This window comes from Agrilus planipennis, unplaced genomic scaffold (genome assembly GCF_000699045.2).
Source record: "Agrilus planipennis isolate EAB-ADULT unplaced genomic scaffold, Apla_2.0 scaffold95, whole genome shotgun sequence".
In the NCBI taxonomy this organism is placed as follows: Eukaryota; Metazoa; Arthropoda; class Insecta; order Coleoptera; family Buprestidae; genus Agrilus; species Agrilus planipennis.
In genome coordinates, this window is record NW_020438861.1 from 954,524 (window position 1) to 970,402 (window position 15,879).

The 15,879-nt window shown below is 33.0% G+C and overlaps 2 protein-coding genes across 7 annotated transcripts in view; one reads left to right on the plus strand and one right to left on the minus strand.

Moving 5' to 3' along the window:
- The window catches only part of LOC108735918 (hemocyte protein-glutamine gamma-glutamyltransferase-like), a 47,590-nt gene extending 35,561 nt beyond the window's left edge, over window positions 1-12,029 (plus strand). For both annotated transcript variants that reach the window (XM_018468149.1, XM_018468148.1), the window contains exons 11-12: window positions 9,436-9,596; window positions 11,313-12,029. In XM_018468149.1, coding sequence (XP_018323651.1) covers window positions 9,436-9,596; window positions 11,313-11,603 — 452 coding nt within the window. In that variant the 3' untranslated portion in view covers window positions 11,604-12,029. The remainder of the gene's footprint in view (window positions 1-9,435; window positions 9,597-11,312) is intronic.
- Window positions 12,030-12,100: 71 nt separating this feature from the next.
- Window positions 12,101-15,879, minus strand: part of LOC108735919 — a 14,816-nt gene continuing 11,037 nt past the window's right edge. For 2 of the 5 annotated variants that reach the window (XM_025973398.1, XM_025973390.1), the window contains exons 8-14: window positions 14,627-14,680; window positions 14,308-14,573; window positions 14,029-14,253; window positions 13,707-13,943; window positions 12,974-13,198; window positions 12,528-12,917; window positions 12,101-12,353 (exon numbers count right to left, since the gene is read on the minus strand). In XM_025973398.1, coding sequence (XP_025829183.1) covers window positions 12,198-12,353; window positions 12,528-12,917; window positions 12,974-13,198; window positions 13,707-13,943; window positions 14,029-14,253; window positions 14,308-14,573; window positions 14,627-14,680 — 1,553 coding nt within the window. In that variant the 3' untranslated portion in view covers window positions 12,101-12,197. The other 3 variants (XM_025973408.1, XR_003230908.1, XM_025973415.1) reach the window with 3 other exon arrangements.

Sequence of the window (15,879 nt, forward strand, 5' to 3'; positions counted from 1 at the left end):
TGTAGAGAACCAATATCCCAGGTATTTGAATTCATTAACGACCTCAATTTCCTCACCCTTAAATTTCCACTTTTCATCTTTCTTTCTTTTTCCCCCATTCCTGAACACCACCACCTTTATCATTCTCGTATTAACTGTCATTTTATTTCTATCAACATACTTTTCTAATGACCCCAGCATGGCCTCTAACTCTTTGGCAATAATTGCTATATCGTCCGCATATATTAGGGCCCACACTTTTACTTTCCAGACATCATCGAGATCGTCGATAAGAATGTCAAAAAATATAGCACTTAAGGAGCATCCCTGCTTAACCCCTACATCAGTAACAAACTCACTTGTTAGTCTTCAATTTACTTGCACGTCTGCACTCGTTCGACGCTAAACTTCCCTAATTAGTGCGTGCATTCTACCTTTAATTCCTAAATTCCAGATCTTCTCAAGTAATATATCCCTGTCTACTGAGTCAAAATTCTATCGATATCCCGTCCTCCCCTGTTGCCTTATCATTTGCCATTTTATTCAAAGTCCTTACTATTTCAGACATTTTGATTTCCTCATCGAAACTTTCTACATGGCTCTCCCCATTTAGCCCGCCCTTGTTAACAGCCCTACTCAGAGCTTGTTGTTGCTTGTTGCATAATAAATACCTAATGTGTTCAATCCATTGTTCTGAATCACCTGTTTTTTTTTATTGCATTTTTTACCCAATACTTATAATTTCTACTTAAGTTTTCCAACGTTCTTATTGCACTCTTTGCATCCACCCATGTTTCCTGCAGTATTACTATACCATATTTCTCTAAAAACTGTCTAATCTCTCTGAACTTCTACCATAAATGTTCCATACCACTGCTTTACACTTTTCACTATCTGTTTTATTACTCTGAAACATTCTCCCCACGAAGGGGCTGCTTTTCCAACTCTGCTGTTTTTTCATTAAATTTCCATGTCTCTCCATTTATAATTATCCTTAAATACCCAGCCCACACACTTGCTCCTTTTTCTCTTTCACTCTTTGCTAGCATTCTTAACCATTTCTGTATCTCTATCTCCCTTCTTGTGTGATCATCATCCATCCAGATGTTTGAACCATTAAGTCTTCGTTTACTCTGCACTGTCTTCATTTTTTCCTCATCATCATAAGGTCATCAGTCCTAAGACTGGTTGGACACGTACCTCCACTCTTTCCTATCCTGAGCTAAACTTCGCATTTCCCTAAAACTAGAACAACCCACATCCTTAACTATTTGCGAACAGTAATCTAATCTAGGTCTACCTCTACCCCTCCTAACTCCTGTTTCTGCCTCTAATATGTCTCTGACTAGACCTTCATGCCTGAGAAGGTGTCCTACCAACCTATCTCGCCTATTTTTTATTGACTTCCATAGAGTCCTCTGTTCTCCTATTCTTTCCAATGTTTCCTCAATGTTTTAAAATTCTAGATTCACAAAATTGTTCCTTCCATATATTAATCTACAGCTATTTTCATTCACATTTAAACATTTCGTGGCTTTTTTTAATAATTCCTCCTTATTAGAGGTTTCTTCAGTTCCAAGATATCTTATTATCACATTCTTCCTTCTTCTTTTCCTTTCTTCCACTTCATATCCCCAGTGTTCTTCTGAAATCCCCACTAGGGCATCCATCTCTTGCAATGCACCTTCTCTACCTTGCCGCGTCATCGTAGCCTGCCCTTTCCTTCCTATTTTATCATTTTTCTGAGAATATTATTTCTTTGGGACCCTTTTTCAATATGGCGTACGTCCTCTTTCTGTTTTCTTTCTAGCCACTGTACCTTCTCTCTCAACTCCTCATTTTCTCTTACTAGTTTTGTTCTTTCTTCTCTCTCATTATCTTTATTCTCTGCTTCCTTTTTTATTTCCAATATCACTTCAATAATCTTGCCAATATAATTTTTAATTGCTAATATTTCTTCAATTATCATTGTCATATCACTCGCTTCATTCCTATTCTCAACCACTTCGCCTTCTTGTTCTCCATTACTTTCCCCTCTTCCCAATTCATCCAGCTCGACCATTTCTTCCCTTCTTTTCCGCAGTGTATATCTTTTTTCTTTTGTTGCATCAAGCATCGCCTGGCTCCCTCTACTGTCGCTCGTGAAAAACTTCAACAGGGATCCTTCTTTACTACCCTCGCACTTTTTTGGCGGTCGGCCGGGACTTCTCTTTCCTCGTTTGACCCCTGCATAATCTATCTTCTGTTGGCGCCTGCATAACCTATCTTCTGACCGCTTTGCCTTGCCGTCGATTGTTTAATTTATCTTCTTTCCTCTCAAAATTTTTATTACGCACTCAATTGCTACCTTATTTCACTACTTGCCGACGCTATTTACCCAAATACATACTTGATATTTCACTTTTTATCACTTAATATTCGTAAAGCAACACCTAACACGTCTTATCACACCAGACGCCCTCTACCGCTCCCATGTATTTTGTATTACAGTCAATTTTGATACATTCCGTAAATCAATCAATTTAGATTTTTTTCTTATAGCAGTCAATTACAGATTAAGAACCAAACACAACTAATTTTGTTAATGCATGCAACCAATAAACTGATAAACCAAGTTTGAGTTCTTATCAATTCTATCTAACTAAGCAAATTTAATTAGGCGCGTAGTCCATCTAAATCAAGACGGGACATTACATTTTGGTCCTTCAAACTGGATTGTGAACTTTCGGCAAAAGTCTTAACTGTTTACGCGAGTGAATAGTAGACTTCCATTTTGTGTATTTCCGTTTACGAATAGGGAATTTTCGGCAACAATATTACACCAAAATCGAATGAGTAGTGAATATGAGTACGGTTAGACAAACCTGTTAAGAGTGAATTTGCGTCATAGTAGTGAAGTACTTGTGTTCAATTAATCAACACATTACTTGGGTTAGTATTACCACATCATTTTATCAGATTCGAACCTCCCATGGAAAAAAAGGGACTTCCAACAACTCTTTTACATTTAAGGTAGGCCTTGTTTGATTTACCGATTTACTTATTGTCCCTATCCCACATTGTATCGCTTAATTTATCTACCATGGCCAACGAAATCGAAGTTTTAAACAAAAACGCACTGTTACTAAGGCACAACAAACATTTCACAAATTCCTCACAGAAGCTTTCCTTTCATCCCAAAATTATCACGAATTACAACGGAGATTGAAAAATGTCAAGAACAGTGGAAGAAATTCGACTCCATTCAAAAACAATTATAGGAATTAGATCCGACAAATGAAGATTCACCTGAATATCGAATCGAAGTTGAAGCTATCTTTTACAAATTAACTACGCTAGTTGAATCATATCTGACCACTTACAACAACCAACACACCGATCAACCAGTACCATCACCTTCAACGTCGAGCGAGTCTAATGTGCGACTTCCAACACTAAATTTACCGAATTTTGACAGGCCACCTGAACAGTGGATTGCCTTTAAGGACGCGTTCGATTTCCTTATCTATAATCAAAAAAACTGTCGTCCTGTACAAAAACTACAGTACCTCAGATCATGATTGAGTTGCGAAGCAGCTGAAGCCATAGCGTATCTCGATATAACATCCAGCAATTATGCAGAACCTTAGAATTTATTAACTGAATTGTACAACAATAGACGAATAATTATTTTTCGAGCTTTTTCTGTTTTTTACGCTGCCGACCGTTTAAATCTAGTTTAAAACAATTGATAAATAATGTTCAGCAACAATTAAGGTCATTAAAAACACTCCAGCAGTCAACGGAAGAATGGGAATCGATCATAATTTACCTTATCTATGAACGACTGGATAAAGGCACAAGCAAAGAATGGGAATATTCGCTGAAAGATGCCGAAATTCCTAAACTTAAAGATATGATATCCTTTCTTAATCGAATAAGCCAAAGTTCAACTGAAGACGAAAAGATGGAGAAACCGCGAGAAGTACCTAAAGATCGCAATCAATCCTATTCTAATTATAAATAATTCATATCTACCAAGCAGTCTTGTCCTATATACTCTCAACCACATTACATCCAACAATGTCAACAGTTTTTGAAAATGAAAAATTGTTTAAGGCCCAATCACACCGTAACAATGTGTTATTCTAGTGCATGCACCAATAAATGCCACAAAAAGCACAATGCTTTGTTACATTCAGAAATTCAACCAAAACAGCAGTCTCATGAAGGGAAGATAGGACCGCAAATTAATGGCTAAGAACCCAAGTTTTCGATAGTTTCGAGCTTAAAACATTCACTTCCATCTCATCTTTGCCAACCGAAGTGTTATCATCCACTGCAATTATTTATATTGCCGATGTTCACGGGCAACAGCACAAGTGTAGAGCTGTATTAGATTCCGGATCACAATCTCATTTTATCACTAACCGATTAGCTAATCTGTTACATTTACCCGCTGACGAAGTGAACACTCCTGTGGTAGGCCTGAATAATACCCTTAAGAAAACCAATCATTGAATAACTGCTACTATTTCGTCGCGAGACGGTGCATATTTTACTATTCCTCAAATAACCAGTTTTATTCCAACTAATCAAATTAACCGACAATTAATTGAAATACCGAAAAATATTATATTAGCGGACCCAGAATTCCAACTAGCTGAAACAGATATTTTAATAGGCACAGTGCTGTTATATTCTTTATTATGCATACGTCAGATAAAGGAAAAAATTAAAAACCAAAAACTTCAAACGACGGCATCTGTACTACAAAAAACACGCCTGGGTTGGATAATTGCCGGAGAAATTTACCAAATTCACAACCCCAACAGTTTAGTCATTTGTCATCTCTCATCATATTCTAATGATAACGTACAATTAGACGGCCTAATTGAAAGATTTTGGAAATTAGAAGAAGAGGTCACGTTACCATTTTGGACCCCACCAGAAAAGCAGTGCTAGCAACATTTTATAAACAACGTTAATTGGGATCCTGTTAATAGTAAATACATTGTAAAATTACCCTTCAATGATCGCATTTCAGAGCTAGGTGAATCCTACAACACAGCTTGAGCGAAAACTTAACCGAAACAATAAATTAAAACAAGAATATTCAAGGTTTTTTAACAATATAAACTTCGCGAATCTATGACCGAACAGGTTGATGATAATGAAAAAGCTATTATTTACCACACTACACCGTGATCAAGGCATCCAGTACTTCTATGAAATTGAGTGTAGTATTTGATGGTTCGGCTAAAACCATAGCTGAAGTGTCTCTAAAAGACACACTTACAGCAGAACCTATAACTTAAGATAACCTTATATCTATTATGCTAAGAATGCGCACGCACCGTTATCTACTTTCCGCAGACGTCGAAAAGATGGTTTTTTTTAAATATCGATCCATCTAGAACATCGAAAGTATCAAAAAATATTCTAGCAATAAACCGAAACCGAAACAAGAATAACATTCAAAATAAATACCGTCACCTTTGGAAAGACATCGTCATCCTTTCTGACTGTTCGCACTCTTCATCAGCTGGCAACAGACAAAGCAGAGGCATTTCCGAGGGCAGCTAATATAATAAAAACCGATTTTTATATTGAGGATTTGCTAACTGGAGCAGATACCATTGACGAGACCCTTCAATTACGCAACGATTTAATTCAAATATTGCAAAGAGGAGGTTTTAATCTACGCCAATGGTGTTGTAATAATAAAAGAGTTTTGGAATTGATCAAAGCTTAATAATCCAATAATAAAATATCACTTGAAATCGACTCTGCAATTAAAAAAAAACCTTAAGTGTTCTATGGGATACCGATAAGGACTGTATTATTTATACCTTTCAGATAACCGAAGCTAAAGCAAAAATCACCAAGAGAGTTCTTCTATAGGAATTAGCAAGATTTTTTGATCCACTTGGACTTTTACGTCCAGTAATTGTTTACGCAAAACTAATTATGCAACGACTGCGGCAACATCGGCTTGACTGGGACGAAACGGTAGAAATACATACATAGTGGATGAAATTCCGAAATCGTCTTTGTGATATCAAGGAATTTTCTATTCCAAGATATCTACTTATAGAAAATTGTAGAATATCCAACTTCACGAGTTTTGCGATGCCAGTGAAAGAGTTTATGGCGCATGTCTGTACCTTAAATCCATCGATAACTTAAAACCTTAAAACACATCTTGTACGTTCTAAATTGAGAATTTCTCCGTTAAAAGTGAATTCTTTACCAAGACTAGAACTCTGTTCTGCATTACTATTATCAACCCTTTGTAAGACAACAACATTAAAATTAAAAATTGACAGCATTCATCATTGGGCGGACTCCACCATTACTTTACACTGGATATACCTAATGCATTAAAAACATTCGTGGCAAATCGTGTTTCATAAATCCAAGAACTGATAATGCAAGATTAGTGAAGATATGTACTATCAGACGAGAATCCTGCGGATATTTTATTTAGAGGACAATTACCTGACGAAATAATAAAAAATTACAGTTGAAAATCTGGACCATTATGGTTAAGTGATATAGAAGAAAACTGGCCAATAAATAACTTGACATCTATTAATGAAATACCAGAAATTCGTTATAAAGTTGTTTTAATATCAACCTGCACCAATAATTTCAGAACAAAAACAAAATTAAAACTTATATTGCCAACTTTATTTTCCTCGCGACTAAAGCGATCCACATAGTGCTGGTTATTGACCTCACCACCGAAGCCTTTATTGCAACCCTAAGAAGATTTATTGCCGGAAGAGGTAGATGCAACCATATTTACTGCAACAATGCGGCCAACTTCGTAAGTACAATAAAGGAGTGCGAGAACATACTTAAATTGATAAAATCGCAAAAATATCGTGATAAAATATAACGATTTTTAACCAATGAAGGAATAGCATTTTATTCCACCGAAAGCTCCTCACCTCAGTGGGTTTTGGGAGGCTACCGTTCGCTCCTTTAAACATCATTTTAAAAGAACCGTTGGTAAAACACTTTTCGCCTTCGAGGTATTAAATACCTACATCATAGAAATCGAAGCGATACTAAATTCCCGACCGTTAACTCCCATTTCTTCTGATTTCAACTATTTCCTAACCCTAACTCCTAATCATTTCCTTATCGATGAATCGACAGCCAATTTACCAGATCTGAACTTTAATTCTATTCCGTTAAATCGACTATCCATCTGGCAACATGTTCAAAAATTTCAACAACACTTTTGGAAGCGATGGTCGAAAGAATATATTAACGAGCTAATGATGCGGAATCGATGGTCCCAAGGTAACCATAACACCCCGATTGGCACAGTAGTGATCCTGAGGGACGATAACCTACTTTCATTACAATGGACTTTACACGCATCCTGACGACGATGGAATTATTCGTGTTGTTAACGTGAAAACGGCGTCGGGAGTTTATAAACGAAATGTAAGGCAATTAGCCCCTATCTTTTATCATTAGTATAAGTGAAATTAAGTGATGTTTACTGTAGTGAACCGACTATAAACGAAACCCAACTCCAAATTTAGACATTGTGTTAAATTGTAATAAACTCTTTGAACCGATAGTGTTCTAAGATGTTTGAACTTTTTTCCTTATTGTGTTTTTTCTTGAACGTGACCGTTTAACGCCGGAAGTATGTTCCGGTTCATCAATTACATGTACAACTTTTTACTATTTAGAAAATTTAAACTGTTCCTGCTGTGCCTTTAGGCCTTTAGTATTCAGGCTGTTTTCTTGATTTATTACCTATAGCTTTACGACAATTGGCCTTCAATATTCGAGGAACACTGTAACGAATTGAATTAGTTTAAGATTGAATTGTTGTATATAGCTCCAGAACCGATCCTTTCCCTTTACTTAGAATTTCACAATGCCTATCAGTTTCCAATTCCTTGTCTCAACCAATAGTAGTAACCACCCCACTTAGCCCTTGTATATAGTTCAGTTTTTAAATACCTATACATGTATTACATTAAAGTCAATTTTGATTCATTCCTTAAAGCAGTCAATTTAAATTTTTTTCTTATACTAATCAATTACAGATTAAGAGCCAAACACAACTAATTTTGTTAATACATACAACCAATAAACTGATAAACCTAGTTTGAGTTCTTATCAAATCTATCTAACTAACTATGCAAAGCTGGGACATTACATTGCTTAAAACGACATTAATCAATATTTAAAAAACGTTGGGCTCATTACAAAGTCCAAAACTCATTCCATTTTACAGTTGAACTATCAGATTGCCCCTGACTCTCACTTGCTGCGAAGATGATAAATAAGAATCGTTTTCGCCTCATTGGTTCAGAAATACCTTTTGAATCCTTTGCCATCGGTATCTGATAATATCTACTACTCAAGTCCAATAGTCCAATGTACTATAATACCTACTGTTTTCTTCGCAGTTGGTCCAGTTAATCGTTGATGTTGAGCAACGGATAGTGCTGCTTTACGATGGTTTTATTCAAGGTGCAATATCTCTATTTATCTTCCGCACTAATAGCGAGCGACTGCAGTAGGTGAATCCGTTTCTTTCACAATACCAGCATCCTTCAATTCATTCAATATTTCGCGTTCCTGTTGTTCCTTAAAAGATATCCCGTAAAGCCAGTAAAATATTGGAACATCTGCCTTTATCTGAATGTCCACTTCAATCTAATTTCTACATCCAATTTCCTTGATGTTTCGTGCAACTAAATCACGCTATTCGTTTAGTAGATACACCAGTTTTATCTTGTTTTTCTTTCCAATGCCTGTATCTACATCTTTTGCCCATTTTCGAAAATGGTCTTTGAAAAATATTATAATGGTGTTTGTACACTTTAGGATATGGATGGAAAAATTTTGTAGGGGCGGCCAAAACTTGAATAACCTAGAAAACTTTTGTTTGACTCTCCAATTGTAAGTTACGGTTGTTATTACTTTTCTTATCTAAAAATATCGTGTAGCATATGTTTTGGCTAGTATAGATATTAGGTACTTGGTTATGCTATAATATTTTTAGTCATGCCGGCACTATTTTGACCGTGATATGAATTCGAAAAATCGATAAAAAAAACACGGTTTTCGCATTTTTGACGGTGACGTACTGAAAATATCGCTTCTGTGGAAGATCAAGAATATAGAAAACTACAAAGCACACGTTAAAAAACTCTTCGGTGTTATACTTTGCGGCTTGAAAATACAAAGAAAATAATTTTTCCGGAATTTCCAGGTTTACCCTGTTCATTACACTTTGGAGTTTTCTATTTGATAGTAGAAAAAAGAGTATATTGCATCAAAAAATTGACTTAAATTTTCGTTCTCTATCACATGTTGAAGTGTATGTGATGATTTCTAGTTAATTTAGTGTCTTATAATACAAATATTGCAGGCATTAAAAAATATTCGTATGCGCTACTATTCGTTTATTTTAACTAAAGTGGTGACAATTTTCAGGTGAGAAAATGAAATTAGTTATTCGATCAGATGAATATCTTGACAAACTAGTTGAGTATTGCAACATTAAGATATTCGCTATTGCTAATGTGACCGAAACTAGTCAAACTTGGGCTGATGAAGATGATTTCCAAGTGATCAAACCTAAAATTAAAATAAAGGTAAAATAATGATAATGCTAACCAAATTAACCCTATCAGCAGCGTAGCTTAACCGACCGCAGGCTTCGGCTGACATTTATAATTTTTGTTGTACCGCAGGAAATGCGAAAAATTTGCTGCAGGCACACCTGACACGTGCATATAATCGTTCATTATAGTAATAATAATACAATTCATTATTTGTGCATTCAATGATTCACTATGTTAAAACAATAGACAACTTACTCTCACTATAGTTTCAGTATATATATTAACGCCATATAAACCTGACTGAGCTAAATGAGTCATAAATCGATATTATTTTTTTTTAATAAGTTTCTGGCCTGAATAGCAGTCCTTTGCCTGTTAATCCCAGAACTGTTAGACTGAATAAATGTTATTGATTCGTACAATTTTTTTCTCGGAAGGGTGTTTTTTTTTTCGATGCTTCCTATGGTTGTCTTGTTACGCCTTTATAGAATATAGTTAATTTGGTTTAGCTTCCGTTACTTACAGCAGGAAAAGTGACTCATCAGTCTCCATAAACCCTTCAATTCTGTATTGATTGTTAAATTAATAAAAATGTATATCAACAAATTTATTGCAAGCATGAATACGATTTCTGGCCAATAGTTAAATCATAAACATAAATATTCCTATCTATCATACATAAATAAAAATGTACACTACAAATGTAACCATGTAACCACAATGTACCGTCAAAAGTTTGACGTTTATTTACAAATGCCCGATTTGTATGCCTATAGTCAACTTTTTCAGGATAGAGTTTAACTCTAATGATCAAACTTTCTTTTTTCATAGTTCCACAATATACATACCTAGGTATCTTCTCTTTTCGCCATTTGGAAATATGTTTTTACTCTTATCTGTGAGTAACACGCACTTCCAGAAATTAAAATTTCTATTTCTGTATTTTTAAAAAAAATCCATCAGATATTCACTTGCTATGGAAATAAAACGTTTATATATTTACAGTGCGTCGTGTTCTCTCAAGACACATTTCTTTTAATATTTTCCAAACTTACAACTGTATTTGTTCATAATGGTAGCTGCTATGTTGCTAAAACTCTTTTTTGGAATTCTTATATATTTCTTTTAACAAAATGTTTGTTGGTAACATTTTTGGTGTTTTTTCATTTTTTCTGTTATTATTCACAATTTTTGTAATTTCATTGTGTTTTCTGTTTATTTCTTACACTTTAAATGTGTGATTTTTAAAAAGTATAGAAAGTAATAACAAAAATTAAAACATAAACTCAGCGCAAAGATGATAAAATTTGCTTTTTTTTAACACATATTTAACCAGAGGTTAAATTAGGTTACGCTTCCGTTTGTTTTTGTTTAAAATGATCGATTATTGATTTTTACCCCTTGCGTCTCCACTTCAACCTCTAATCCTAGATGACTCATATAAAAAAAAATTTTTGAATCGGTAAGAAACAACCAACTGTAATAATACATTACAATATTAGGAGTATAGGGGATTTGGCTATAAATATTGTGGTGCTAACTTGCAATATAACTTACCTATAATACAAATGACATAGCTAGGTTTTTTTACGCAATAATGCGAACGCCCTACTAGGTACGAAATCCATAGAATTCGATTTTTATTTTATTGTTGTTTTTGTTACAATGAGATGTTTTATTCTTTTCTTTTATAATAAATACTGTAAAAACGTACCTGAATGATTTACAGAGTGTTTTTATAAATAGGTCCCATCTTCAGTTCCCATAAGGACCCCAACAGTAATAACCTTGAGGTTTGTAAATCCTTTGAAGAAAACACTAACTAATTGCCAATTTAATATTTCTGGTCCTTCAATAATTCGAAGTCAAGTCATGATGCATCCTGATGTAAAACCTGGAGCTAAAGTGAAAGTAACAACTGAAATTATGTTAACTTCTGTAGGCGACAAGAAGCTTGTTGCAACATTTAGTTCTAAGGAACTGCTTGATATTACCGGTTCGGCGAAAATTGAAGTTTTTGATGACAATGAAGAATAAAATTGCTTGTATTTATATATATACGCCCGCTTAGAGTTGCTTTTTAAAGTTAAGTTTAGAAAATAATTTTCCGATGCGTGTTGAAGAAATAAGAGGATTTTTAATTCCTAGAAGAAGGAATGGGTTGAAATGCTGAAAAATAAAGATACATCAATCACGAAAAAGCTTACGTTTTTTATTAAATTTAATTTTTATCTCAAAAAAATATGAATATAAGTATAAAAAAATCTCAATTTCATCTTATTTCTTTAACGACAGCATTACTTTTCAAATATGTAGTATTACTACACAAAATAAATTAAATGGGCAAAAGTGAACAGTACCGGTTACACTACAGTTACTACAGTTATTAATTCGTAATTTACATTTTTTATACGTAGAAAGGGAATATGTTTAACCGCTTTAAGTATTCGGCGTTATTAGTTTATATATTACATATGAATGCTATATTACATATGAATGCTTATTGCAGAATAATTTAAAATACAATATTATATAACTATTTTTTATTATAAACTGTGTATTATAAACATGTCATGTAAAAAATATGAAAACTATGTAGTTGTCATAGAACAAAAACATATTTGTATTATGTTACACCTTTCCTGTAAATTTATAGTATTTTTTATAATTTCCATGAACAACTTTGAATAACTCTGCTGATGAAGGACTTAAAATTCGTAGACAATAGGATATGGCATGATGATCACAAAGTGGCATCAAATTGTAGAGGCAATTATTTAAATGAAACTAAAAAAAGGCGATAAGTGTTGTTTTCTTTACCTCTTAAATATTAAAAAAAATAGTTTAAAGCAAATGTATCAATAATGCAATCACAAATATAATAAATATTAACTTACATTAACGGTAATCATTAACTGCTTTATTACAATATACATACATTATATATTTTAGTAAACTTACTTTTACGTCAGGAAGTAATGTAACCCGTTCATATTCGTTTAATATATCTGCAATTAAATAGGGAGAAATTCGTGCAATGTATTTTCCATTGGAGGCCAACTTGAATGTTATTCTTTCTAACTTAAGAGCACAATTTGAAAGTTTGACAGCTTCAGTGGTGCTGTTTGGTAATTCAACATTACTTTTTAAACATAACTTGCTAAGTAAAATCCTATACAATTTTAAAAAAGAAGCGAGTCTATCCATGATGAGAACTTTGCGAAATTTCAAGAGACATTCTAAAACTGTGGAATTTAAATTGAAAACTTCCGTAAAATCAGTATCACTTTTAGCGATAAAAACTGAAACTGTTACGAAAATGTAATCCATGAGAGAACTAGATATATGAAACTGTAATAATAATATTCGTTAGTTTATTTTAACATAAATTCCATTAAAATACTTACTTGGACCGACTTAATCAAATTCAGCTCCAGTTCAATAAGTGAATTTAGGATAAAATCGCCATTTTGACTAATCGTTACGTACGCTAACAAAAATTTAAAAAGATTCTCCAAAACGTTTTGCCATGTTTCGGTTTTTGTAGGATTAAAATTGCAATTTAAAACTGAACTACATTTTTTAAGTAATAAATAAACACCTTTTGTTTCATTTTTGTGAATTTCATCAGTCTGTAAAAAATCATATAAAGTGAAACTCATTTACAGCAACGTATGTCTAGATTCTAGATAATGAAACCGTTGGTCGGACGTGGGAAGAAGGGGTGCGGCAAAGATTGACAATAGTAATATTGTGTAGATGAGGGGACTGTCGGCTGGAAGGGGTAGAGACGACCTTGCCTGAAAACTAAGTACAAAAATTTTTTGCTATGCCAGATTAGGTTAGCTTACGTTAGTTTCTTTTCCAAAGTTTCGATTTTTCACTTCTCCTCCCTACCCCCTCAACCTACTTTGTTATTCTCTAGACCGGCAGTCTCCTCATTTATGCAATTGCCATTTCAACATTTGTTTGTCATCACCTGCCTCTCCCGCCCTCCGACCGACGCGACAGTCCTATCATCCAAATATTTACAACTTTACTACTAAATGTTTTCAAGAATTTCAAAGTAAATATTTTAACGAATACAAGAATAATAATAATAATAATTGATGTTTTGCTTATGTTACTTAATATACTTACGATAATTTGTAATAATTCATGAGAAGCTTCTGAGAATTCCTCATTTGACATATGTTCAAAGAGTAAAATAATCAGCTTCGAATATTCTTCCCATTCACTTTCATGAATATCAATAGATTTGCAAAAATCCCATGTCTTGGTTGCAATACTAGTGTCAACATTTATTTTATTTTTATAATGAAAAATTGTTATAAATAATTTAACACATTCTTGTACGTTTGCTCTTTCTCTTGCCACCTATTAAATTAGGTAAATAATTTGAATTTAATATCGTATAAAATAGCTCTACAAATTTAAGCGAATAATAAAAATTTATACTAACACATATGTTATTAAGACAATCTTCCAACTTTAATATAAGTTGTGGCAGAATTGTTTCATCTTCTTTATCTAATGCATGCTTCAAAACTAAATTGTAACATTCAATAAAATGCGGTTGCGAAAATAAATCTACCTCCTCTAAGAGTTTAGCACAACCAAGTAACATTTGTAATTGCAAAGTATAAATTTCATTTTTCCCTTCTTGTGATATTTTCAACTTTTTGAACTGGAAAAAAAAACAATCAGTACTGTTTTTAACAAAGAATTATATATTTTTTACCTTATTTATCTGTTTAATAGTAACTATTGCAAGTTGTAAATATTTTGGTTCTCTTATATTTGGCAATAAAAAATTTTTAATACCTTCTACTAATTTATATTCTTTTTTCACTTCTAATAAATTGCTACCATTATACTTTGTAAGTATATTAATACACAGAAGAGCAAAAGCCTCTTCATAATTGTTAAAACATTTTAATATAGTTTGCAAAATAAAATCCATGTTTGGTATTCTATCAAAAAGAATTTTTTCATTTTTTAGAAAACCTACAATAGTGAATAAGACGAAATCATTAAAACAAATTCAGTGTATTTCTTACCAATAATAATCCTCTCGCAGTTTTCACTTACAGCAGACTGAAGAAGTTTCAAATCTAACAGAATTATTATAAAATAGAGAAAAAGAGCAGTTTCAACTTCTTGTGACAAAAACAGGACCGGTAATTTTCCAAATATTTCTAAATATTCGTAAATTTTCTTTTCATTAAAATCATCTTTAGTATCCGTATCTTTTAGATTTGCTGTTGTAATAAAATTACTTAAAACAACATCGAACTCATCTGCAGTTGTATTGCCATTAGAAAGAATAATATCACAAGGAATATTACAAAAAAAGGTGTATGTTCTCATTTGTTTTACAGCTGATTCACCATGTTTTCTCTTTCCTTTAAATAAGCCACTTATTTTTGATAGATTTGTATAAAGTATGGCTGAAATTAAAGCTTCACAATTTGAAATTTCAGCATTTCTTTTAAGAAATATATTATCACTTTTATGGAATTGTTTAAAAATAATTTCAGATAATTGCAATAAAGAAGTTTTATCTAATCTTGGACCAATGTGTTTTAATGCAAAATTATCACACAATAAATCTTCCCAAGTACTATCGATGTTCTTGTTAATAATTCTTATAACGCTCGTTTCAACTTCTTCATAAAATTCCTTTTCAAAAATAAATAAGGCCTTTAATTTTTGAACTAACAGTTTATGCTGATGTAAAACCTGGAGCTAAAGTGAAAGTAACAACTGAAATTATGTTAACTTCTGTAGGCGACAAGAAGCTTGTTGCAACATTTAGTTCTAAGGAACTGCTTGATATTACCGGTTCGGCGAAAATTGAAGTTTTTGATGACAATGAAGAATAAAATTGCTTGTATTTATATATATACGCCCGCTTAGAGTTGCTTTTTAAAGTTAAGTTTAGAAAATAATTTTCCGATGCGTGTTGAAGAAATAAGAGGATTTTTAATTCCTAGAAGAAGGAATGGGTTGAAATGCTGAAAAATAAAGATACATCAATCACGAAAAAGCTTACGTTTTTTATTAAATTTAATTTTTATCTCAAAAAAATATGAATATAAGTATAAAAAAATCTCAATTTCATCTTATTTCTTTAACGACAGCATTACTTTTCAAATATGTAGTATTACTACACAAAATAAATTAAATGGGCAAAAGTGAACAGTACCGGTTACACTACAGTTACTACAGTTATTAATTCGTAATTTACATTTTTTATACGTAGAAAGGGAATATGTTTAACCGCTTTAAGTATTCGGCGTTATTAGTTTAT